Source organism: Sphaeramia orbicularis, chromosome 13, assembly GCF_902148855.1.
Source record: "Sphaeramia orbicularis chromosome 13, fSphaOr1.1, whole genome shotgun sequence".
NCBI lineage: Eukaryota > Metazoa > Chordata > Actinopteri > Kurtiformes > Apogonidae > Sphaeramia > Sphaeramia orbicularis.
This window is the reverse complement of record NC_043969.1, coordinates 44,545,778-44,573,569: the sequence shown is the minus strand read 5'-3', so window position 1 is coordinate 44,573,569 and position 27,792 is coordinate 44,545,778. Positions and strand designations below refer to the sequence as shown.

General features: G+C 36.6%; 2 protein-coding genes and 1 long non-coding RNA gene across 3 annotated transcripts in view; 2 read left to right on the top strand and 1 right to left on the bottom strand.

The window, feature by feature from the left end:
• The first annotated feature begins 516 nt into the window (after positions 1–516).
• Positions 517–17,782, top strand: LOC115431019 (cyclin-dependent kinase-like 1). Its single transcript, XM_030151247.1, has 10 exons — positions 517–919; positions 2,975–3,163; positions 3,384–3,505; positions 6,312–6,384; positions 8,237–8,327; positions 8,662–8,862; positions 10,220–10,302; positions 10,410–10,466; positions 12,028–12,180; positions 16,870–17,782. The coding sequence occupies exons 1-10, from the start codon at positions 893–895 to the stop codon at positions 16,963–16,965; spliced, it is 1,092 nt and encodes a 363-aa protein (XP_030007107.1). The 5' UTR covers positions 517–892; the 3' UTR covers positions 16,966–17,782.
• Positions 17,783–18,251: 469 nt separating this feature from the next.
• On the top strand, positions 18,252–18,644 carry LOC115432064 (uncharacterized). The gene is made up of 2 exons (XR_003937161.1): positions 18,252–18,301; positions 18,436–18,644. It is a non-coding gene; the product is annotated as an uncharacterized LOC115432064 (long non-coding RNA).
• Positions 18,645–26,346: 7,702 nt separating this feature from the next.
• The window catches only part of LOC115432226 (cytochrome P450 2G1-like), an 18,723-nt gene continuing 17,277 nt past the window's right edge, over positions 26,347–27,792 (bottom strand). The window contains exon 9 of the mRNA XM_030153106.1: positions 26,347–26,905. Within this exon, the coding sequence (XP_030008966.1) occupies positions 26,715–26,905 (191 nt within the window). The 3' untranslated portion in view covers positions 26,347–26,714. The remainder of the gene's footprint in view (positions 26,906–27,792) is intronic.

Below are 27,792 nucleotides of genomic sequence, written 5' to 3'. Positions count from 1 at the left end.
TCACTAGTTTTATTTACTTATTTAATCCCTTGTTTTATGTTTGGTGTACGGCACTTTGGCCAGCTGTAAAGTTCTTAAAGTGCTTTATAAATAAAGTTGGTATGGTATGGTATGGTATGGTATGGTATGGTCGATGTAAACCTGTCCATAATGTAAAGTAACTTTTTTTGCTCTGAAACATAGAGAAAAGTTTGGAGTTGAAATTATCTATATGTTATTATGTTATTATTTTACCCATTTCAGATCAAATTTAGCCGAATCTGGCCCCTGAACTAAAATGAGTTTGACAGCCCTGCTTTAGAGTTTATAATGTTCTTCAAATTATCTAAATAATTGGAAAAAAGCGCCTTAAAAACAATAATATTAGGACGCTGGTGTGCAAATGTAGTGCAATGAATGTGAAATAAGAGCTATATTGACGTTTAGCTTCTCACTTAGCCACCATTTTTGTCTCCATGGCAACCACGCACATGCGTCCTCTAACTTCCGTACTCGGCTTGGTGAATGTGAAGCTAACTTTGCGTCCTATGATTTCCATCTTCGTTGCTCTTTTTCTGCGCCGTTTCTAAGGGGTAGGTTCAAAGTCGTTTTAGGGTTGAGAACTACACTGGCGTCCCTAAGTAAATACTGCGTTTTGTGTTGATCAAATGGAGTAAAATGAAGGTTGCGTTCAAGTGTCGGACTGTGTTCAAGGGAAGAGTCTCCATGGAACCGGCGACGCGCAGGGACTGAGTGGAAGGTAGCAGGGAAAAGAGGGAGAAAAGAGCCTGAAATCCTCCAAAAGAGACTCAATTCTGGACGGTATAAACCTGGAGACTCTGGGAAGGCTGTATTCATGTAGCTTTGCTGACTTTTGGTGGACTTAATCGCCAGACTTGGTGCTAACTTGTCAATGAGGACCCTTTCAGACTCTGGACAGGTGAGTTCAAGTCCCTGCTTTTAAGAAAAACCTTCTACATTTATGTATTTATTTTACTATAGACAGCTCAAATTTAGTGCATACACTGTCAGAGGAAAAATACATCTTGTGTTACCTGGTTATTATATCAATTATATGTTTGAGGTCGACTGATAGTGGGTTTTTGTAGTAGGACATAATAATAATAATAATAATAATAATAATATTATTATTATTATTATTATTATTATTATTATTATTATTATTATAATGGAATAAAAGTGATAGGGCCACAAATGTTATCATGATAGCAATTTTCATTTCAATATGTATGAATTATTATCAAATAAGTGTGTCTTTCCATCTTAAAGAGTGGTTTTTTTTATTGAATCTACAGGAGGAACATTTAATTATAATGATAAAGGCTTTAATTTCATTTCATTCACAAATCATTGAACCATCATGTGTTGTAGGTTACAGCACAAATAGCATTAACCCTAGAGACAAACAACACAATAAAGTGCAAGAATTATACCAAAGTCCAATATAAAAATATTTAATTATATTTTTGTCTTTGCCCAGCCCAAGTTTTGAGCTTAACTGTAGATAACCAGTCAGTCAACTAATATCAAACTATATTTGACGCAATCAGCCTTATTTTTAACATTATTATTTCAACAAAGTGGAAAACAGTTGAACTGAACATTGAAGTTAAATCTATAAATATATGAATGAATAAATCTGTTGCTTCCAAAGTGGAAATATTGTCTATTTTGAGTGTCATATTTATATATCTTTATTTAGGTGTTAATTTCTTTGAATTTTCTAAAGTTTCTAATAATGTGAAAGTTCATTTCAGACAGAAGGCTGTTGCAGTATCAGAGGATTGATCTGTTATCAGCTGTTTACCGCTCCAAATTTTTTTTTTTTTTTTTTTTTTTTTTTTTTTTTAAATCAGGCTCCAAAAAAACACAATAGGTCAACTAACTGTAATTTATTAAATTTTTTTTAGAGCTGGAATAATAAATGTCCATCTGCCACTATCATGGTTCTGCTGATTCAGATCATTTGTGAATTGTCTTAATCAATCCATAAGACCTGTTCATTGTTTTTGATTTTCAATAGCAAATAAACATTAATTAAATTTGTGTCACAGCTTTGTGTCATTTACTTAAGCCCAAATTTGTTTGATTACGACATTAGTATCATTATTTTTATTGCTTTGAGTACTGTCAGTGCTTTTATTTTGAAGCCAAGGGGAAGAAATTAGGGCAGCATGATACGTATTTTTAAAGGCAGACATATGTTATTGGTATATGTGCAAAAATACATCCATTGCAGTCAATAATCAATGCCAAGAGGAGGACAAGTCCATCACACTTAAAAACATGAAAATGGAAAGAAAAGCATAACCCATAGGTGAAGTTTAAAGGTTATGTGAACTAATATAATTACCATACTGCAACCAAACAAGCTATTAAAGTTAATTTTGCATAAAATACTGCATTACAAGAGGTACTAGGTAGAGTCAGTAGTCATTTCCTTGGTCATCAATGAATATGCAGAGATTAGTCTATTTGGAATTTCTACTATTTTTAAAGTCTGTCTCTATTCAGTGTTGACGGATCAAAATATCTCCGTACATCAGAGTCTGTGTTAATTTTTTCCACATTGCTGCAATTAAATCATCCTAAATATTGACCTTTAAATGCATTGTTTTGTCACAGTTTGATGTTGCCATTATGAATAAGTGTACAGGCTTTGCACAAAGGTGATGTTATATGTACATGGATAAGACACACAGGTACCAGGAAGGGTTTCAGTTTTGTAAAAGAAGAAGCAAATGGCACGGTTCTTTGTCTAAAGTTTTCTTTTCACTAAAATTAAACTCACAAAATGATATGTTTGCCTGGAAAACTGACCTTTTTTTCCCCCCTGCATAATATAGATCCTTAGGTCATGAGTGGTCATTTGATTTTGAGTTACTTATGTCATTCTTTATTTAGTTCCTGGACAGATAACCGCCACACTGTCCTCCTCTACTGATGTTTAATTAAAGGGTTTGTCTTTTAACAGGTGACTACTACTAACTGCCCCATGGAGAAATATGAAAAACTGGCCAAAATCGGCGAGGGTTCCTATGGCGTGGTGTTCAAATGCAGACACAGAGACACCGGGCAGATCGTGGCCATCAAGAAGTTTGTGGAATCTGAAGACGACCCCGTCATTAAAAAGATCGCACTGCGAGAAATCCGTATGCTGAAGGTGAGAAGACATTAGTATCACCCAATAGTATCAGGTTTGCTCACATTCAACACCGTGCACCAGACATGTGCACGTACACGGCTGCACATGTCGCACACGACCGGTCACGTGATCTTGAGATGCTCATCCGATGTCATGCGTCGTTGTGATGGTTGTGGCGATAGAGGCGGCGTGGGTCGAGGTCTGACGCAGGGTTTCGTGTGTTTGTTTGGTCCTGCAGCAGCTCAAACATGTGAACCTGGTCAACCTGCTGGAGGTCTTCAGGAGGAAAAGACGGCTCCACCTGGTGTTTGAGTTCTGCGAGCAGACCGTCCTCAACGAGCTGGACAAACACCCCCGAGGGTAAGGTCACAGCAGCACCAACGGTTTAGACCAGGGGTGTTAAACGTATGGACCGTGGGCCAAAACCGGCTCTAAAGGTCCCAATCAGGCCTGAGGGATGACATTTCAAAGTGCAAAAATTACACTGAAGATTTTAACACTCAAGGGTGTCAAACTCATTTTAGTTCCAAATTTCACACTCTACAATTTCAATATTATGCGTATCTATCATTAGATATAACATCAAAAACGTTACATTTATTGAAAAGAAAGCAAAAAAACACAGGCAGCGACACAGACTAGAATGACAGCTTTGTTGTTTTATTCGCCTCCAAAAACCAGTCAAGATTTTTTTTTTTTTTTTTTGTAATTTTATTTAATTTTATTCATTTTAATCTGTGTTCCTCCAGATTTATGTCATAAAGGAACACTAAAAAAACTCAGAGATGACATATTGTTGGACTGCCTTTAGCTGTGGCTGCTAATGCTAATGTTTATTTAATGTCAGAATGGACTGTCACATTATTTATTTCTGTCCATAGTTGCGTTAATTTTTGTGCAGATCTGTTGTGTGGTAGTGTATGCATGCATGTGTCTATCTATCTATCTATCTATCTATCTATCTATCTATCTATCTATCTATCTATCTATGATTAGATATAACATCAAAAACGTTACATTTATTGAAGATACAGCAAAAAAACAGGCAGCGACACAGACTAGAATGACAGCTTTGTTGTTTTATTCGCCTCCAAAAACCAGTCAAGATTTTTTTTTTTTTTTTTTTGTAATTTTATTTAATTTTATTCATTTTAATCTTTGTTCCTCCAGATTTATGTCATAAAGGAACACTAAAAAAACTCAGAGATGACATATTGTTGGACTGCCTTTAGCTGTGGCTGCTAATGCTAATGTTTATTTAATGTCAGAATGAACTGTCACATTATTTATTTCTGTCCATAGTTGCGTTAATTTTTGTGCAGATCTGTTGTGTGGTAGTGTATGTATGCATGTGTCTATCTATCTATCTATCTATCTATCTATCTATCTATCTATCTATCTATCTATCTATCTATGATTAGATATAACGTCAAAAACAGTAAATTTATTGAAGATACATCAAAAAAAACAGGCAGCGACGCAGACTAGAATGACAGCTTTGTTGTTTTATTCGCCTCCAAAAACCAGTCAAGATTTTTTTTTTTTTTGTAATTTTATTTAATTTTATTCATTTTAATCTGTGTTCCTCCAGATTTATGTCATAAAGGAACACTAAAAAAACTCAGAGATGACATATTGTTGGACTGCCTTTAGCTGTGGCTGCTAATGCTAATGTTTATTTAATGTCAGAATGAACTGTCACATTATTTATTTCTGTCCATAGTTGCGTTAATTTCTTTGCAGATCTGTTGTGTAGTAGTCTGTCTATCTATCTATCTATCTATCTATCTATCTATCTATCTATCTATCTATCTATCTATCTATCTATCTATCTATCTATCTATCTATCTATCTATCTATCTATCTATCTATCTATCTATCTATCTATCTATCTATCAACAGTCTGTAGTAAGTTGAGACACAATATTGTTAAAATTTTTCTTAAGAAATGTCTTTTTGTTTTTTTCAGGTTATTGACATTTTTGTGAAAGGACAGCTTGTAAATGTGGACATTCTCATAATTTAATTCTATTTTTTTGCACTAAAACAGACAGAAAATTTTTGAAGTTATTATTTATAGGCTATTATCCTATTCTTTTACTGGTCCGACCTGATGGAGGTCAGACTGGTCTGTATGTGGCCCCTGAATTAAAATGAGTTTAACACCTCTGGTTTAGATGTTTCAGACTGTTACCTGCTGCCATGTGATGAGACTGAAATAAGAGATGAAGGGAGCAGAGATAAACCACAAGAACATATATTATCAATTCATGTAAATAATTAGAGTAAAATGCAGTTTGTCATCGTTTCATGGTCATCAGATATGACCCATTTGGACGTTCAGAGGCTCCATAATGAACATGGAAACACCGTCATCTTCTACAACATTGATTCATCGGTAAAACCCATCAATGACAGTGGATGCAGACACTGGGTTTATGTTCAGTTATTGATATCTTTGCCTTAAAGGTCACTTTTTCTTAGTTTTCTCTACTTCTGATATAATAACCCTCAACTTTAATCTGAGCTTTAATGAACATGTACATGATTAGTACATTAAATACAAGAAAATACATGATTTTCACTGAACAACCACAAAATACAGAGGATAATATCAGAATAAATGATGATCTATCAATTAAGAAAAGTTAAATTATAGAGAAAAAACTATTTTGGACCTCCCACGAAAGTAGCACTGGGTCAGTATGGGTTAATTACTGTCTTTTTGCTGCTACTTCTAGACAAATTTGTGCTAAAAATACAGATCTAGACAAGACAACCATTTGAAAACCATGATTTCAAAGAGAAAATGAGGCATAAATATTCAAATTCTACAGTAAAAAGGACTAAAGCATTTGCAGAGAAAGACTCCCTTCTCTCCTGCTCTTCTAAACACCTAATTTTTTAAGATAAGAGCTGAGAAACGACTCTGCAGGCCGAGGCCTCTATGAGCATTTGTTCCTTTTCCCACAAGGCCGTGCAGCAGAAACCCTAGCTGCTCCTGAAAACAAAGGCGCCGTTGCTGTGAGAGACCGGCCTAAGGTTACCGTGGCGATAAGACGGCCGCGTCCAGCTCCGCTTCTGGTTTTGATAAATGCTGGAATAGTAGCTGGAGTAAACGAGCTGTGTTTTGTCCAGTGTTTTATCTCCGTTTGACTCTCCGCAGCGTTCTCGAGGCTCAGCTGAAGAGCATCGTATGGCAGACGCTCCAGGCCGTCAACTTCTGCCACAAACACAACGTCAGTATGATTAAGTCAAAGTACTGTTTTACCTTTGGGCTTCCTCTGATTTTCTCCAACTGGCCTTTTCTTTCTCACACTAAATTATTGTTTGTGCGTCTCCTCATGCCACGTGTTCATTCGTCCTGTCTCGACCCGTCTGTTTCAAGTACGAACGCACGATAAAACCCTGATATGTGACCGAACAGTGATTACAGGGACCAATAATTACTCCAAATGTGTCAATAACAGAGGCCGGTTTCAGTGACAGTAAACTGGAAGTCCTCCTCTGAGAGCAGACCATGTTTTCAGTAGTTTTTATGTTTATTTTGTCTTTCAGTTCAGTTCAGTTTTTTTTTTTTTTTTTTTCGGTTCAGTTTACAGTTTCATGAGTATATAGCAAGTTTTATTTTGAGGAATTGACTAGTTTTAGTTGAGTTTTCATTTAGTTTTAGTGATAATTTTTCTGGGATTAGGAGGAAAGCGTTGATTTGTAGATATTGAAAGAGATCAAATAAATGCATTTACAAAATCACAGTTTCTACAGATTTAATTAATTCAATAAATCAGTCAGTGAGTCAAATTTTATTTATATAGCACCAAATCATAACAAAAGTTATCTCATGACACTCTACATATCGAGCTGGTCAAAACCAGACTCTCCAGCCAATTTACAGAAACTCAACAGAATTACAGCCAAATAAAAAGTGAAAGTTAATAAATATTAAAGCAGCGTATGACTTTCATCATTAATTTTTCTTTACATTAGTAAATCCTGAGCGATATCCTAATTACGTATCACTAATCCATTAGTCTTTCTATAATTACACACCTAAATCGCTTCCCTGCACAGTGAACAGCTTCGTAGATGACTCCATCATAAACACTGTCTGTTTGTTTACATACCAAACCGATACGTCACTCTGGCCATTTCGGAAATTTTTTCGCAAACTGCATTTTGGGAATGGAAGTTCCACGCAGGCGCAACAAACACGAAAACGACAAGCAGATAAAATTTTAGATAAAATTTGGTTTATATTGATCGTCTTCCAAATGTCCATTTTCTGTCTACCATCCAGAGTTCATACGGGGTCATTTTTATTTACTAGTGGAGTTTTGTTCAGAAAAATTGGTTCTCTGTCCATTATTCTGCCACTATCAGGTCAGTGTAGCTCAAACTGAGCTCATATCGATTTTCTAACAGTTATCGTGGTTAGATTTATGTATAGCAGAGGATTGGGGGGATTTGGGGGATATGCCCTTACTGTTGGCCCTGACAGTGTAAGCCACATTTGTTTTGAAAATTATTCCAACTTTTTTTATGCTACTTTTTCTGTTTTAATTTGCTTCTTTTTCTGTTTTTCTTCTACATCATATTTTAAAACCATCTCCTTCTGCCACGTAGAGTCTGTATCTTGTGTTTCTTCAAATTCTTATCACATGTAGATGACAAACAAACAGGAAGAAAACTCCAAGGCACTCTCTTTAAGGAATAAAATGCCTTTATTTTTATGGCATGGTCATATAGAGACTTTAAAAAACACTTCAATGCGAGTCGGTTTCAAAACTTCATCAGGAAGTCAGGAAGTTTTTTTTTTTTTGTTGTTGTTGTTTTTTACTTCCTCATGAAGGCTTGAAGCTGAAACACACTGAAGTGTTTTTCAAGGTCTATATATGACCATGCCATGGGAATAAAGGCATTTTAATGCTTAAAGAGAGTGCCTTGGAGTTTTCTTCCTGTTTGTCATCTACTTTATGAATCCCTTTTTCCAAAGAGCACCTCGAACAAACTCTTTTTGCTCCTAGAAGCATTCCTTCTCTTTTTTTTTTTTTTTTTTTTTTTTTAACCTCATCACATATCTTTACTTTGCAGTGCATACACCGGGATGTGAAGCCCGAAAACATCCTCCTCACCAAAACCGGGGTCATCAAACTGTGCGACTTTGGCTTCGCCCGCATCCTGAGTAGGTCACCCAGACGGCCGCCGCATTTATGAGCATTTAGTGTTAATGTTCCTCTAATGACTTATTCAACACGGAACCTATATCATCTCCTGCTGATGGTCTCCTCACTTTCAGTGTTTAAATGAATACAGTGCATAGGAGGAGCATTCATCCAGTTAGTGCTGCTCTGTGCTCCGTGTCTCTGTTTACCCTCTGGTCCTCGGGTTTCAGTGTCACATTTCCATACCTTAGCATGTAGTCATTCAGTGCGCCTTGTAATCCCTCTCTACATGCTATTTAGTGTTCATTATTCAAGTCTATGACGGACCGTGTGTGTGTCTGTGTGTGTCCTCAGCTGGACCGGAGGACGACTACACCGACTATGTGGCCACCCGTTGGTACCGGGCCCCAGAGCTGCTGGTGGGGGACACCCAGTACGGACCCCCGGTGGACGTGTGGGCCCTGGGCTGTGTCTTCGCTGAACTTCTGCACGGAAACCCACTTTGGCCCGGGAAGTCTGACGTCGACCAGCTGTACCTCATCCGAAAAACTCTAGGTACAGATACGAGAGGCCGAAGATCAGGGGCGTCAAACTCACTTTAGTTCAGGGGTCACATGTAGCCCAATATGATCTCAAGCGGCCAGACCAGTAAAATAATAACATAATAATATATAAATAATGTCAACTCCAAACTTTTCTCTATGGTTTGGAGGGAAAAAATTAAAATTACACAATGAAAATGTTTACATCTACAATATATCCTTTAAAAAATGTGAACAACATGAACAACCTGAAATTTCTTAAGAAAAATAAGTGCAATTTTAACAATATTGTCTCAGCTTATCATTTGCACATGTACATTACAACCTACAGATCACAGTGGATCTGCAAACACTCAAAATATTTAGTAACAGGCAGAATAATGTTAAAATTGCACTCCTCATTCAGACCTTTCAGGTTATTCATGTTTATGTGAAAGAAATGTTTGTAAATGTAAAGGTTTTCATGTAATTTATTCGTTATTTTTGTAACAGTAAAAACAAAAAGAACCTTTTAGAGTTGTATTTATAGGTTGTTATGATAGTATTTTACTGGTCCAGCCCTCCTGAGATTGAAGTGGTCAGCATGTGACCCCTGAAATAAAATAGTTTTGAGACCCTTGATTATTAATGTCAGTCAATATCAGTGTCATTTTTGCACTTTGCAAATTCATCCCACGGGCTGGATTGGACCCTTTGGATGGCCACTTTTGCCCCATTGGCCATATGTTTGACACCCCTGCCACAGATGTTTAAGGAAGCATCATGTTTTATTGTTAAAACACACACACACACAAGAAAACCTCTCAAAGCATTTGTTGGTTTGGGGTGTATTTTTGATGATAAACTCTTACATGAGCTGTTGTTTTTTAAAGTAGGATTTTTTTTTTACATAATAATAATAATAATAATCTTTATTTATATAGCACTTTTCATACATTAAAAACTGTAGCACAAAGTGCTTTACATATCAGTTTAAAAATCAGTACCGCCCCCCCACCCACACCCACCCACTCACCCGCACACACACACACACACACACACACACACACACATATACATGCAAACCCACAAGCTCACACATACTTAAGAAGACTGACTGAGCACGGGTAGACCAGAACAAAAATGTACAAGTAAAGGTAAAAGATCAATTTAGGAGGCGCTGTCTCAGGGAGCCATCCGCACCAGGAGGCAGCCGCCGACCCCGGCGACCAGGCACCAGCAACACAGCCCCGCATCCCAACTAGCGGGAGAGGGCCAACTGGGACCCCCACCCACCAGAAAGGAGCGGACCCCAGTGAGAGAAGGCGCCACAGCCCCCGGCATCACTGATTAAATATTAAACACTCTGATTACGTCTCCTCTGTCCTCAGGTGACCTGATCCCTCGTCATCAGCAGGTGTTTCGCTCCAATGTTTTCTTCAGTGGAGTCAGTATTCCAGAACCGGACACAACGGTACGAGTCTCCTCATCAGGATGATACTTTGGATTTTAATGGAGAAAAAATATGCATGTGTGTGTGAGAGAGATGTTAAAACTTCCTATTTATTACCGTTTTCTCAGGAACCTTTGGAAAAACGCTTCCATGGAGTGTCTCCTCATGCTCTGCAAGTTATGAAGGTGTGTTAAAGTCATCGTTCACAGGGGTTGTTATTAGAGCCTGACTGATTAATCAGACAATCACGGACCGCTATCCGCCCCCCACCCCTGTCCGTATACTTCCTGTGTACCTCACAATTTCATTCTGCAGGCGCCTGGGTATTAATACTGTATATTAATTGTCGCTTACATTTTAAAGAATGATTTACCAAACAATATAGACTCAAATCTTTTCACTAAAGTGCCCCAGCATAAAAACTACCACATCTACAACCTGTGCTTCCCCACAGGTCACATATAGTCTAATATATGACTATTATACAGCGTTTTAAAGTTGTGTAAATTATCTTTGTGAAATAAAAAAAGATGCAACTGTTAATTAACATGTCCACCATTATCTAATATAAGACTATTATATCCTGTGTACATCAGTGTTCTTATTTCGTATATCATATATATATATTTTTTAGCCCCCAATATCAGTATTGGCATTAGCCCCAAAAATCCCATTGCGGTTATTACATAGATTAACCAGTAGAGAGCACTGAAACGCCAGCGTCACCTGGTGTTTGAGCATCTTTAATAAACTGTAAACATTTGTGGATATATTTGCTATTAGTTATTTTTCCCCAAAAAAACTAAATCGGACACAACATGGACTGAGGTTGCAAGTTGGGAAACTAACAAATTGCACAAAGAAGAGGTAAAACCAACAAAGGGCTCCTTTAAAGTGGTTCTAAAAGGTGACCCACTAAAGTTATTGCAAAGGTAGAAAAATGAAAAGGTGGGCCTTAAACCGTAGTATGGAAATGTGGGTCACTGGTCAGGATGGGAGGAGGACAAGAGGAATGGAGAGTGGTCAATCTGTACAATACTGTAAAAAGTCCAGAAAAATAGTGAAAGGATCAGAGGGTAAATATTCCCCTTGGTAATCTAATTCTGGTGCTTTTGGAGAAAAAGTAGAGCAACACATCACATTTACTAAAGAAAAAACAAGAAATGTCATAATTTTGAGAAAAGGTTGAACTTAGTTATTGATCTCTGACTCAACATCAACAATAGTAAGAAAACTATATTTTTTTATATAAAAATGAAATTATCACAGGTTGACATCTGCAGGTCTGGTCTTCTTTTCAGTGTCAACAGTAAAAGGGCTGGAACTGGACCAAAGTAGGACATTCAGACTAAAATGTCACACTTCCTGTTGGGTTTACGGTTCAGAGCCAGGGGGCTTTTTTATTTATGTAAGATTGTACGTTGGATCTCATACAACTGAAAACTAAGCGGGGGTGCACTGTCAGAAAACAAAGAGGGGCTGTTGAGGCCTGGACTACATACAGCCATCTGAACCAGGCCGCTCCAGCTCCTTTTAAAGACTACCTGACTAATTACAGCCAGGTGAGGGAAACATGGCAGGTGAACCTAATAATCCCCAACGACCTGTGGCCAACATCCTAAACCAGAAGGAAAAACACTTGTGGGTTAATCTGTCCCTGTAACATCATACTCAGAGTAGATTAGATCAGATCTGTCGTGAATGCTAACTCCTGGTGCTAACTGGATGTGCTGTACGTGTGTGCAGTCGTGCCTGGTCATGGACCCGTCCCTCAGATTGTCCTGTGAGGAGCTGCTGGAGCTGCCGTACTTCCAGGAGGAGGGAGGAGCTAACTGGGGCCGCGATGGTGAGCGGCCAGGACGACGGCACGAAAAAGGCTCCCGGCGCAGACAGGCAGGGGTATGGATGAAACACTGTGGTTTAATGTGTCAGTAACTGTATCACCAACCAAAACAAACAAACAGGCTGCGTCCACCAACTGTGTTTAAAAATCCACTGTGGGTCTAAGATTCAAAGGTGACATTCAGACATGATAACACCCCTGTTTTAGATGTATTCCTCTTTCAACACACCTGATTCATATGATAAGCCTATCATCAAGCTCTGAAGAAGCCTGATAACGACCCGTCAGGTGGACTGGAAGAAGGATACATCAGGGGTATTCAAATCCAGTCCTCAAGGACCAGTATCCTACATGTTTCCTCTTCCATCACACCTGGTTCAATTAATGATCAGCTCATCATCAAGCTCTGCAGAAGCCTGATAACGATGTAATTTCTTCCAGGTGTGTGTGAGCACTGAAAAATTTGGTTTAACCATGTTGTATGGTTCTTTGTTATCTGATGATTCTATGTGCTCGAAATAAAACTAAACTAACTAAAAAACTAACCAGGTGTGCTGGAAGAGGGAAAAATCTAAGACATGCAGGATACTGGCCCTCGAGGACCGGATCTGAATTTCCCTGATCTAAATCATGCAGGGCAGTAGCTCTCGACTCGAGGACCAGGGTTGGTGACGCCCGATCTAAGGCTTGGAGGCATGTGCAGTTGGTATGTTGAACTCAATGTTCATAAGTCACCTCTAAAAATTCCTAATTCCCTACATAACCATTCCATTCTTTAAAACTCTTGCCAAAAGGCATAGTTATATTTAAAAAATAAAAAATGCATCCATAGTTTATCAAAATAGACACCTTAAAGAACATCTGAGCAAATTTTCATAGTTAGGAGACACTTGCAACCGCACTTTTAAAACGTTTAGAAAAAAAGGAAAATTTAGATGTTAATTTTTGTTCCCTACATAACCATGCAGTTTTTCAAATTTTTATGGCAAAAGATGGCACTATAGCTTTTGTTTCTTTTTATGAGCTTCAAGTACTAGTTAATACCTTTTAAAATGATGTATTATTCATGTCTCTAGCTTAAATACTTTTTGAATTAGAGTATAAAATGTAGCCGGCCACTCCCTACATAACCGCGTGACTTGACCCAGTTGTTTCAGAGAATTTAGGACCATAATCGCAGACCACATGTAACCACACCAGCCCAGGACCCCCACATCCGGCTTCTTCACCTGTACAATCATGGCCAAAGTTTTTGGTAATGACACAAGTTATGTTTTTGCAAAATTTGCTACCAAAGAGTTTTTTTTTTTCCCCACCAATTAGAAGCATATATACAGGGGTTGGACAAAATAATGGAAACACCTTAAAAAATCAACAAAATATAATTTAATATGGTGTAGGTCCACCTTTTGCGGCAATTACAGCCTCAATTCTCCAAGGTATTGATTCATACAACTTGTGAATTGTTTCCAAAGGAATTTTAAGCCATTCTTCAGTTAGAATACCCTCCAACTCTTTTAGAGACGATGGCGGTGGAAATCGACGTCTTACTTGAATCTCTAAAACTGACCATAAATGCTCAATAATGTTGAGGTCTGGGGACTGTGCCGGCCATACGAGATGCTCAACTTCATTAGAATGTTCCTCATGCCATTCTTTAACAATTCTAGCTCTATGGATTGGGGCATTATCATCTTGAGGTGAAGGTGTTTCCATTATTTTGTCCAACTCCTGTAGGTTTCAATTAAATTTAACCCATAAAGACCCAAACAGCCACTGGCGACCAAAACTGACCACTGGTCTAAACTGTTTAATACCTGTTGATCCATTAAATCTATTAATACATGTAAATAATTTGTGTAAAATCCAGTTTATCTTTTCATGGTCATCAGATGTGACCCATTTGGACGTTCAGAGGCTCCATAGTTACCGTGGAAACACTCATGTTCTACAACATTGATTCACTAGTAAAACCCATGGAGTTGGATCAGTTACAGTGGAGGGACACACTGGATTTATGTTCAGTTAATGCTAGATTTTACTGAAAGTCACTTTTCCTTCTGCTTTTGATAGAATAACCTTTGAATTTACCGAGTTTTAATGAACATCTACTTGATCAGTGAGTTAAATACAGGAAAATATCTGATTTACACTGAAAAAAACCTCAAACTAAAGAGGATAGTATTACAATACTAGAAGCACTCGGAGAGCGCAGACCTCCACCAAGGCTGATCAGTGCCCCCCCCCCCCCGTGGGCCCCCCCACGCCAAGGAGGTTATGTTTTTGCCAGGGTTTGTTTGTTTGTCTGTCTGTCTGTTTGTTTGTCTGTCCGTTAGTGTGCAACATAACTCAAAAAGTTATGGACAGATTTTGATGAAATTTTGTGGTCCGCGCCCCCCCGCGTGGGCCCCCCCACCCCCGATCAGCACCAAAATTTAATAATTTCTTCCTTATCCCATTTCCAACAAACCCTGAAAAGTTCATCAAAATCTGTCCATAACTTTTTGAGTTATGTTGCACACTAACGGACAGACAAACAGACAGACAAACAAACAAACAAACCCTGGCAAAAACATAACCTCCTTGGCGGAGGTAAAAATGCGATAAATCCCTTAAGAAAAAATATAGATGAAAAATTAATTTGTGAACTGCCACAGAAGTAGCACTGGGTCTTTATGGGTTAATGACAAATGAATCACACTTAAGCAAAGAATTCCTCTGTGTCATTCCCAACTGGTTCACAGAACCAAAGAACCTGTGCTCAAACTGTCTGAAATGTTCTCTGTGAAGCTGACCTGCACCTCGTCATCATAACTTCACACAGCTGCTGAAGACAAGTGGCTCAACATCCACAGATCACAACAGACAAACTTAGAAACTCTGTGAGGGGAGATGTGTTGAACTGAGGCTGATGGTCACAGCAGATACTGACTGGTTTCCTGATCCTCACTCCTCTACATATCTGTGACCACCACAGTTTAGTGAATCATAAATGTCTCTTTCCAAGATAAATGTATACATTTCAGTGTCCTTTTACTGTGACCATCCTGAGACACACCTGTTACATAATGAGTCTGTCCAATCAGCGTCTGACAGGACTCAGCTGTCAGGTGGATGCAGTATCTCAGTAAAGGAGAACAGCTCTGTGACAAATGTGTCAATAGAACTGGAGAGGAATATGTATCTGTTGTGGACATGGAAAAAAGTGTAGAAAGTACAATATTTAGTCTTAGTATGAGGCAGAATCTGTGTATCATTCGTTCTTTTCATATTCAGTTGAGAATCCCCAATCGGAAAACGAAAAAATTACTTGTTTCATTATTCATGTACAAATCCATCCATTTTCTACCACTTATCCGGGGTGATGTACGTATCAAAAATAAAAAAATAGGACCAATGGCCCTGTAGCTTACCGGCCAAATTAAAAGCTTTGGGAAATGTATCCAGATGCTATTTATTATCACCCAGTTCTGTGTATTTATTCTATTACAGAAATAGCCCATGTTTTGGTCATATTCTGATAAGATCTGTAAAAAAATTCAAATTCCAACTTGGTATCATTGATACTTACTGATTTATTGGATCAATCCACTTCCTATCTGTTATAATGGGAAAATTTTGCAAAGTCGCACCAAATCCAGAATCAGATCCGGATTGAAATAATTTCACTAACTTTTGTTGACATTATCATAAAGAAGCTGTATACCAAGTTTGAAGTCAATCGGAAGTGTAGTTTCGGAGAAGAAGACAATTGAAATTTTTGTAACGGACGACAGACGACGGCGACAGACGACGCATGACGACAATACCTTACGGTCTATCGGCCGGTAAGCTAAAAAAAAAACAGTTGTTTTTCGTTCTTTCAGTTGTTATGCTCATATAAAATAATTGGAGGTAAGCAAATGGACCAAATGTCGGGTTTCATGTTGACATTTTTGCTATCCGATATGGTATGACCTGGAAGTCACTGATTTCTTCATGTGTTATGTAAAGTGGCTTCTACTTAGATTGTCTACCGTGGCTGCACTGTATTAGACAAAACAACAATACCTGGAAGATCCTGACAATTTTTTTCAGTTGTCATGTTGTCCTTGAGAGTAATGCGTCTGCTGCCTCTGAATAACACAAAATTCTCAATTAGCACAGAATGCATTCGGCAGAATACTGGTCACAGGAATCACAGGATAAAAGTTTTAATAAAGTGACAACAGTAATAGTAATCATAATGATATATAAGTAATAAGAAATATAAGTATGTATATGAGTATATTTTATAAACTCATTATCACATGTTAATCTCAGATCTGTTTCTACTGTACTTTCTTCCTCCTCCTTCATTTATGACAGTAAATTTAACATGTCTAGAGCTGCCGTTGCATGAAGGATGAAACTACCAACAAATTATGTAAACTAGAAAAACACTCGGAAAGTGCAAACCTCTGCCAAGGCAGATCAGTGGCCCCCCGCGCCCCCCCCACCCCCGATCACCACCTAAATTTAATCATTTGTTCCTTGTGCCAGTATCAACATTTCCTGAAATTTTCATCCAAATCCGTCCATAACTTTTTGAGTTATCTTGCACACAGACAGACAAGACAGACAGACAGACAGAGACAAACCAACGCCGGCAAAAACATTACCTCCTTGGTGGAGGTAACAATACATCATGTAATGCACAACCTATAGGTCACATGTTTTTTTCACCTGTACCTTCATGTGTATTTTTTTTTGTTTGTTTTTTGTAGGCTCAGTACCTGCCTCAGTTACCCAACAGCAACATCTCCCCAGCACCAGACGTCAAGAAACAGGTGAAGCATAAATACCACCTACCCAACATATAACAAAGCCACCTTTGGAATTAAAGAGCAACAAGTTGATCCGCACATATGAGCAATGGACTTTGTGAAATAATTGCAATACACTCCCATATGAAGACACATTGTATTGTTGATTTTAGAGTGAGAGGTGTATTTGGATTATTTGGTCGCTTTAACTTGTGCACAGACATCCTCATAGATTTGATTCCACAGCCCATAATCTGTATTTATGCCGCAGGATACGCACTTCTGACAATAAATTAACACAAAATACATTATTTATAATCAATGCTGAGACAACAGTACAGCATAAGTACTTTTAAGTGATCGTAATGTCTTTAAATGCCACCAGTGTGCCATCACCAATTGATAGAAGTGAAACTGTTTGGTATTTTGTTTGTTTTCTGGTGCATTTATACCACCTGATGTCTGCGTGAACCACTGTACATGAGACATGTACTAAACATATCCATTAATCCGTTTTAATCCATTTTACAGGGTAGTCGACAGAAAGCCATTGTGTTTTAATAGAGTTTGTATTCTAATAAATGTTACTATGAAATGGAAAGGATGATTCCATTAGTTAACATTACGTTAGGTTATGTTTTAGACTTTGTAATAAAAAAAAACAAAAACTGATGACAACACTAACAGTACAATATATAAAACTGTAAAAAGTCCAAAACAATAGTGAAAGGATCAGAGGGTAAACTTAGGGTACATTCAGACAGCAGGTCTTAATGCACAATTCAGATTTTTTGGTGAAATCCGATTTTTTTAGTGTGTGTGCTCGTTCATATTACACATTAAATATGACTTCAATCAGTTTTGAGTATGAACTGAATGCGACCCTGAAGTGACCCACATGCACAAAACAGGTCCTGACATAATATGTGAGCACGCAGACACACACTGTGTTTATGGAAGTCGATTTGTTTTCCCGCTGCTTCCCCTCCAGGGACGCAGAATTGTGACGTTTGTCGCATTTCAATGACATAAAGGTTGGATAAATGTGACCTGGCCGTTCAGACTGAAGTCGCATTGCAAAATATCGGATACATATCCGATTTAGGACCACATATGAAAGTGGCCTGGGTCGAATTTGAAAAAATCGGATTTGTGCTGTTCAAACTGTCTTTAACAGATCTGATACAGGTCACATATGCGCAAAAAAAAAATCGGATTTGTGCTGTTCAGACTGTCATTAACAGATCTGATACAGGTCACATACGCACAAAAAAAAAAAAAATCGGATTTGTGCTGTTCAAACTGTCTTTAACAGATCTGATACAGGTCACAAATGCGCAAAAAAAAAATCGGATTTGTTCTGTTCAAACTGTCATTAACAGATCTGATACAGGTCACATACACGCAAAAAAAAAAATCGGATTTGTGCTGTTCAAACTGTCTTTAACAGATCGGATACAGGTCACATATGCGCAAATAAAAATCGGATTTATGCTGTTCAAACCATCTTTAACAGATCGGATACAGGTCACATATGCGCAAAAAAAAAATCAGATTTGGGCCACGTTTGCCTGCAGTCTGAACGTAGCCTAATTCTGGTGCATTTGGAGAAAAGTAGAGCAACACATTACATTCAATAAAAAAAAAAATAGACACTTTATTTTGTAATTATGAGAAAAGGTTGAACCTAGTTATTGATCACTGGCTCATAACATCAACAATAGTGAGAAAAGTATGATTTGTATAATAAAAGGAAATAAAATATCACAGGTTGACATCTCCGGGTCTGGTGTTAACAGTAAAAAGGCTAGAAATACCAAAAATACGACATTCAGACCCAAATGTCACACTTCATGTTGAGTTTAGGGTTTGGGCCAGGAGACTTTAAGTCATGCATGTAAAATAAATGAGGTGCACTTTACAAATTAGGGATGCACCGATACCACTTTTTTCCAGACCGAGTACGAGTATGAGTACTTACATTTGAGTACTTGCCGATACCGAGTACCGATACGAGTACTTAATAATCCCATTCCAGTTCTTAGTTCCTTTTGTAAATGTGCTTTATTGTCGTTGTCATTAGTCTGACTGGAAAAAAGTGCTGCTACTGACATTTAATGTGTTGGAATGAGCGTTTGTCAATTAATCCACCAGGGGGCGCTGTTCTAAATTAACCATACTGGACAAATACCACGAAGAAAAGTAAAGTTTTTGAGAAGAAGAAGAAAGTCAGTAATAAGAAACATGGAGACGACAGAGGCAACGCTAATGTGATACTAATTTTGCAGCGTTTTCACTGGTAAGGTTTAAAAGTTTAGCTTCAGCAGGAAGAGAAAAGAGAAATGAGCGATAAGTTTGGTTTTCACTTCCGCTGGCGGGGGTCTGCACCGCTCCGTACTCCCGCTGGTATTCTCTGTCTGGGTACTCATCCTCCAGCACCTGGAAAACAGATGGAATGTACGCAGAGGACGGACAGAACGCTGCATCTGTATCTGTCTGTGTCTGTAACGTTACTGTCAGTCAGCGTTACTTTTATCACTGTCGCTTATTTTGAAAAATCTCCACACTCTTCACACTCCACACACATTATTCCACCTCCTCGTACCTGCTGCACTGAACTGGGAATGTCAAACGGCCGTAAGTGGTATCGGTGCATTTGTATCGGATATCTTTTACAAGTACAAGTACACACACTGAGTATCGGAGCCGATGCCGATACTCGAATCGGTGCATCCCCATTACAAATCCAGCTTTATTTATAGCTAATATATAATTAATTCCAGAGTTTATTTCTAAACTGTATCACTAGTTTGCATCTGTTTTTATTGGACTTCAGTGCCTCTTTAGTTTTTTTTTTTTAATGATACTTGTATGGAAAGACAGCATTATTTATATAGCAGACTCCATGTAATGAAATGATGATCAATAACCAGGTGGGGCTTTTCTGATTACATTATTTTCCTACTAATTATGAGGTCTTTTATGATGAGTAAATGATCAAGATCTTAGCACTTTCAATGGAAAAGTGACTGAAATCTGAGAATTAGAAGGACAAACATGAAGCCACTCACATTTGGAGGAACAGGAGTCTGTGGAGTTTTAATAAAACACTGTAACGAACGTCTGAAACCAGCAGTGGAGGCTTTTCTCCTCGTATGAAACCAGGTGGATTTATGTTTTCCTGTAACAAACACAGGCTTTTAACTAATACTCACATCCTCCTGCTGCTCCTCATGTCTGGGGCTCGGCCTGTTGCATGTTTGATAAAACACTGTATACCTGATGTGTGACCTACTGTCTGTCTTATTAAGGTTTAATAAAACCTACAATGATAGATGACACCCTCTGGCAGTAATTTGATGGCGTTCTGAACATATTGAGGCCTCGGTCTTGACAATGATCCCCAAACTCTGACATGAACAGCCACTCTGTTGCTCTGGCGTGAGACAGCGATACAGTGGAACATGAATAAACACACTGACAGACTGACACAAAGCTTGACCGATCATCTGACCCCCGACTCCTCACATTACACATGTAACAGTTGTTGTACATCACTGCACTAAAGGCTTTTCCCTCTGCAGGTTAAGGCCTTTAGCTGGACACACATAGCATTTATTCAATATCAATAAAGTAAACGTGTAAAATGTGCAATGGTTGCATCTTTTTAATCAAACAGTTTTGTCAGAAGGTAGAAAAATACATATATATTAGATGTGAAACAACAAAATAACAAAAAAATCCATGTGTTCTTGATCATCCCAGGGCTTATCAGTGTGTTTAAACTTTGGGGACACCTGCAATTTCTAGTCGTTGATTTGAAAAAAAGAAATAAAAAACATGCTCATGAAACTGGACACACATTGCATTTATTCAATATCAATAAAATAAATGTGTAAAATGTGCAGTGGTTGCATCTTTTTAATCAAACAGTTTTGTCAGAAGGTATAAATAAATGGATGAATGAATGAATGAATAACATGTGAAACAACAAAATAACAAAAAATCCATGTGTTCTTGATCATCCCAGGGTTTAGATCAGTGTTTTTAAACCTTGGGGTCACCTGAAATTTCTAGTAATTAATTTAAAAAAAAAAAAAAACAGAATAGTAACAAAACTGGACACGCATAGCATTTATTCAGTATCAATAAAGTAAATGTGTAAAATGTGCAGTGGTTGCATCTTTTTAATCAAACAGTTTTGTCAGAAGGTAGAAAAATACATATATATTAGATGTGAAACAACAAAATAACAAAAAAAATCCATGTGTTCTTGATCATCCCAGGGCTTATCAGTGTGTTTAAACTTTGGGGACACCTGCAATTTCTAGTCACTGATTTAAAAAAAAAACAAAACAAAAAAAACATGCTCATGAAACTGGACACACATTGCATTTATTCAGTATCAATAAAGTAAATGTGTAAAATGTGCAGTGGTTGCATCTTTTTAATCAAACAGTTTTGTCAGAAGGTATAAATAAATGAATGAATGAATGAATGAATGAATAACATGTGAAACAACAAAATAACAAAAAATCCATGTGTTCTTGATCATCCCAGGGTTTAGATCAATGTTTTTAAACCTTGGGGTCACCTGAAATTTCTAGTAATTAAAAAAAAAAAAAGAATAGTAACAAAACTGGACACGCATAGCATTTATTCAGTATCAATAAAGTAAATGTGTAAAATGTGCAGTGGTTGCATCTTTTTAATCAAACAGTTTTGTCAGAAGGTAGAAAAATACATATATATTAGATGTGAAACAACAAAATAACAAAAAAAATCCATGTGTTCTTGATCATCCCAGGGCTTATCAGTGTGTTTAAACTTTGGGGACACCTGCAATTTCTAGTCACTGATTTAAAAAAAAAACAAAACAAAAAAAACATGCTCATGAAACTGGACACACATTGCATTTATTCAGTATCAATAAAGTAAATGTGTAAAATGTGCAGTGGTTGCATCTTTTTAATCAAACAGTTTTGTCAGAAGGTATAAATAAATGAATGAATGAATGAATAACATGTGAAACAACAAAATAACAAAAAATCCATGTGTTCTTGATCATCCCAGGGTTTAGATCAATGTTTTTAAACCTTGGGGTCACCTGAAATTTCTAGTAATTAAAAAAAAAAAAAGAATAGTAACAAAACTGGACACGCATAGCATTTATTCAGTATCAATAAAGTAAATGTGTAAAATGTGCAGTGGTTGCATCTTTTTAATCAAACAGTTTTGTCAGAAGGTAGAAAAATACATATATATTAGATGTGAAACAACAAAATAACAAAAAAATCCATGTGTTCTTGATCATCCCAGGGCTTATCAGTGTGTTTAAACCTTGGGGACACCTGCAATTTCTAGTCACTGATTTAAAAAAAAAAAAAAACAAACAAAAAAAAACATGCTCATGAAACTGGACACACATAGCATTTATTCAATATCAATAAAGTAAATGTGTAAAATGTGCAGTGGTTGCATCTTTTTAATCAAGCAGTTTGATCAGAAGGTAGAAAAAAATATGTATTACATGTGAAACAATGAAATAAAAAAAAAAAAAATCTAGGTGTTCTTGATCATCCCAGGGTTTAGATCAGTGTTTTTCAACCTTGGGGTTGCCTGAAATTTCTAGTCATTGATAAAAAATTTAATAATAAAACTGGACACACATAGTATTTATTCAATATCAATAAAGTAAATGTGTAAAATGTGCAGTGGTTGCATCTTTTTAATCAAGCAGTTTTGTCAGAAGGTAGAAAAAAAAAAAATTACACGTGAAACAACGAAATAAAAAAAAATCTAGGTGTTTTTGATCATCCCAGGGTTTAGATCAGTGTTTTTTTTAACCTTGGGGCCGCCTGAAATTTCTAGTCATTGATTAAAAAAAAAAAAAACTTATAAAACTGGACACACATTGCATTTATTCAATATCAATTTAAAGTAAATGTGTAAAATGTGCCGTGGCTGCATATTTTTAATCATGCAGATTTGTCAGAGGGTAGAAAAAATATATATATTAGATGTGAACCAACAAAATAATTTAAAAAAAAAAAACAAAAAAAAAAAAAAAACAACGATGTGTTCTTGATTATCCCAGGGCTTAGATCAGTGTTTTTCAACCTTAGGATCACCTGAAATTTCTAGTAATTGATTAAAAAAAAAAAAAAATAGTAATAAAACTGGACACACATTGCATTTATTCAATATCAATATGTAAATGTGTAAAATGTGCAGTGGTTGCATATTTTTAATGAAGCAGTTTTGTCAGAGGGTAGAAAAAAAAAAAATGCATGTGAAACAACAAAATTAAAAAAAAATCCATGTGTTCTTGATCATCCCAGTGTTCTCATCTCAGTGTTTTTCAACCTTGGCATGACTTGAAATTTCTAGTAATTGATTAAAAAAAAAAAAATACTAATAATAAAACTAGATACGCATAGCATTTACTCAATATCAATAGAGTAAATGTGTAAAATGTGCAGTGGTTGCATCTTTTTAATCAAGCAGTTTTTTTCAGAAGGTAGAAAAAAAAAAAATTACACGTGAAACAAGAGAAAAACAAAAATCCATGTGTTCTTGATCATCCCAGGGTTTAGATCAGTGTTTTTAAACCTTGGGGTTGCCTGAAATTTCTAGTCATTGATAAAAAATTTAATAATAAAACTGGACACACATAGCATTTATTCAATATCAATGAAGTAAATGTGTAAAATGTGCAGTGGTTGCATCTTTTTAATCAAGCAGTTTTGTCAGAAGGTAGAAAAAAAAAAAAATTACACGTGAAACAACGAAATAAAAAAAAAATCTAGGTGTTTTTGATCATCCCAGGGTTTAGATCAGTGTTTTTTTTAACCTTGGGGCCGCCTGAAATTTCTAGTCATTGATTAAAAAAAAAAAAAAACTTATAAAACTGGACACACATTGCATTTATTCAATATCAATTTAAAGTAAATGTGTAAAATGTGCCGTGGCTGCATATTTTTAATCAAGCAGATTTGTCAGAGGGTAGAAAAATATATAGATTAGATGTGAACCAACAAAATAATAAAAAAAAAACAAAAAAAAAACAACGATGTGTTCTTGATTATCCCAGGGCTTAGATCAGTGTTTTTCAACCTTAGGATCACCTGAAATTTCTAGTAATTGATTAAAAAAAAAAAAAAAAAATAGTAATAAAACTGGACACACATTGCATTTATTCAATATCAATATGTAAATGTGTAAAATGTGCAGTGGTTGCATATTTTTAATCAAGCAGTTTTGTCAGAGGGTAGAAAAAAAATATATATATATTGCATGTGAAACAACAAAATTAAAAAAAAATCCATGTGTTCTTGATCATCCCAGTGTTCTCATCTCAGTGTTTTTCAACCTTGGCATGACTTGAAATTTCTAGTAGTTGATTTAAAAAAAAAAAAAAAGTAATAAAACTGGACACACATAGCATTTATTTAATATCAATAAAGTAAATGTGTAAAATGTGCAGTGGTTGCATCTTTTTAATCAAGCAGTTTTGTCAGAAAGTAGAAAAAAATTACATGTGAAACAAGAAACTAACAAAAATCTAAGTGTTCTTGATCATCCCAGGGCTTAGATCAGTGTTTTTCAACTTTGGGGTCGCCTGGAATTCAAAACCAGAACATTTATAAACCAAACTTTAAAAAAGTCATATCAGTAAATATAAGAGACTGACGATCACTATAATTGTTCCCACAGAGAATCTATATCGCAAAAATTTACAAAAGATTCTGATTGTACATTCACTTCATGGCCAAAAGTATGTCAGGGTTTCTGCAGGTTTCAGTAAATCTAGTTCAATGCTTTCACTTCCCTTTTAAATGCCACTTTAAACAAATTTAATACCCATGTCCAGCTGCAGATACGGTTTTATATATAGTTTCATGATGGTTTACTGTTAACCAGGTTCTGAATACTTCCTCCTCCAGTCACTTCTGCTGAAACTTGCATTTTCCCATTTTTCCCATATTTGCTAATATTCCCTCCACTCTTTGGCCACAGCATGAGCACACTCACAGCACGCTGCATTCCAACCATCCAGTGTTGTGACTTTGTGTATCAGCCATAAACAATAGCCAATTAAAGGGTTCTGTGAGCTGTGAATAACAATGCTTTTTGTTCCATCAAGTGTATTTAATTTTTTAATTCCTCTGGACATTGAATTTCATGCCGTGTAAGGCCTTAATTTTCACAAAATCTATTTAACCCTTTCATGCAATTATGAGAACCTTGGTTACAATATTTGTGTGTTTTTATCGCTCTTTAGGCATGAAAAAAACATGCGATTTAGGTTAGTTTTTTTTTTTTTTTTTTTTTAAGGAGTTACAAAACTGTCCACTCAGCCGGACCCCATGCATTTAATTTTTCAAGCAAATAAACATGTATTTAAAACCTAATATCAGAAAGTGATATGGAAAAGTATACTGTAAAAACATTTTTAATGCTGCTAATCAGATGTTTTCCCACATTTTAACATACTCTAATACTAGTTATTATTCACTTCATGGAGATAATATGCAAAAAAAAAAAAAAAAAACAGTTTTGTTTGTTGATTTACTCTAAAACAGGGGTCGGCAACCTTTACAGCCTAAAGAGCCATTTTTGTCTCAAAAAAAAAAAAGAAAGAAATCTGACCGGAGCCATGAAAAAAAATTTAAACCCATCTACATTTTACCATGAGGTGGTTGCTCTGCTGTGGCCTCCTTGGAATTAGTTTGATATTTAGCTTTGTATTTCCATTGCAATAATGCAATGTCTGGTGCGTTTATGAAATTCTACAACTACAAGAAGGAAAACATTCAAGATTTGTACAATTTTTTTAAATGATGGACACTATTTCCAAAACATTACATTGTGCAATGGGAAAAAAAATGCAACTTTCATGTATAGTGGCTTATTTACAAACTATGACCAAATGCAAATTGAGCATCTTGTATTGAATTTGGGAAGAAAATAATCCATTTTGGTTTTGGTTATGCTGTGAAAAAATTATTTTATTCCATGTATAGCCTGCGCATTTCTGCAGATGGACAAAGTTAGAACAGACTTAGGCCCATAACAATGTTAAAAAGTAATGACTCATTCAGATCATTTCAAAATGTTCCTTATGTTTTTTGACCAAAGGAGCCATAGAGAGAGGCTAAAGAGCCACATGTGGCCCTGGAGCCACAGGTTGCAGACCCCTGCTCTAAAACATGTCACTGCAGATCAGGTTTACCAAGAACAGCATAGTTACAGTAATGGTATGAATTGCACTGTATGGGATGATGCATAAGTGTCCACTGTGTTGGCTGATATGGAACTAAAACAATAAAACCCATGAATATACAAGAGAACAGCTGTAGAATAGCTGACCACTGTAGTGACCTCTATGCATGAAAGGGTTAATGACTTTTAATACTTTTTACTGACCTGCAGAAACCCTGTATTTATTACCCTTTTTTAATTTTTTATAGCTTTGGTGAGCTTTTTTTTTTTTCTATTTTGGGTCCAAAGTTTCATCCAAGTCTAAACGCTGCAGCTTGTAAAGACAAACATGTGATGTTTATACACTCAGGTATTCATTACAACCTACTTGCACTTCATCCTAGTTGAACTTTGACCCCCACAAGCCTGCAATCTTGTGGAGTGGTGCACTTCCTTCAGTGCAGCTTAAGACAGTAAAAACAGTGGTACTGAGAACCCACAGCGCTGTTATCGTGTTACATGTGAAAGGTAAACTTAGGTCACTGCTAGAGCTACATGATTCACATTTTAGCATAAATGAGGCCGTCACACTGTCTTCCACGTTACTGCTGCTGCCGAGGTGTAGCAATAACGTTGTATCTGCGAGGAATGTTGCCGAAGCTGCTGTACTCAGGAGTCAGGTCTATGCTGTCAGGACCCTCAGGACTGGAAAAGGTGAAATTCTGCAGAAGTGTCACGATGAAGAGGAAAATCTCCATACGGGCCAGGGACTCTCCAACACAGGCTCTCTTTCCTGAAGAACGACCACAGACAAACCGGATTAAGACACACACCTGAGATTAAAGATAAATATGTAAATACACAAATTTAGCTCATGCCTAAAGCTGCTGATGAACCTTGAATAACATACGGTGACATTTTCTGAATCAGTGAAGGACAATTTATTTAACGACGGCTTTGTACGAGTCTTCCATTTCATACGAAATCTGGACATCGTAGACATGCTCCCTCCACGAATGTCTACGAACTCCAGATTTTGGACGAACTGGGAGATTCATACAAAGCCCATCCTTTGTAAGATTTTTTGTGACCTGGGCATTAGCGCTCTGTCTTTGAAAATGACAACATCCGGTCTCAGGAAAAAAAAAAAAGGTGTTTTTGGTCCGTTTTTCCATTTCTGTCAGGTAGTAACTTTCTTTTTTGTTATTAGGAGAAAACGAAAATCAATCCATTTTTTAAAATTTGGTTTATCTGCTTTGACACTGAAAAAGAAAAATGCCTTGAAATTCAATTTTAATTCTTCTATTCTAAAACGAAAATCAATTCGCCACTATTTTTTTTTTTTTTTTTTTTTTTTTTTGTTTCTGAAAAAAAATCCAATTACCAAAAGATACACTGACCCATCAAATATGACCCATTTGGACACACTGGAAACACTGTCATGTTCAACAACATTGATTCACCAGTAAAACCAATGGAGTTGGATCAATGACAGTGCATGGAGACACATGGTTTATGTTCAGTTAATGATACATTTTGCTGAAAAAGTCACTTTTTCTTCAGTTTTTGATATAATTTTAATTCAACTTTAATCTAAGCGTTTATGAACATCTACATGATCACTGAATTAAAAATAAAAAAATACCTGATTTTCACTTAAAAATGCCAAATACAGAGCAT

What these genes read in the sequence shown, in the direction of transcription:
- LOC115431019 (XM_030151247.1), top strand. Translation starts at nt 893, where the DNA reads ATGAGGACCCTTTCAGACTCTGGACAG. An exon ending in CTGGACAAACACCCCCGAGG is followed by an intron (nt 3,506 to 6,311) that starts GTAAGGTCACAG and finishes GACTCTCCGCAG; the next exon opens with CGTTCTCGAGGCTCAGCTGA. An exon ending in CCTCATCCGAAAAACTCTAG is followed by an intron (nt 8,863 to 10,219) that starts GTACAGATACGA and finishes CTCTGTCCTCAG; the next exon opens with GTGACCTGATCCCTCGTCAT.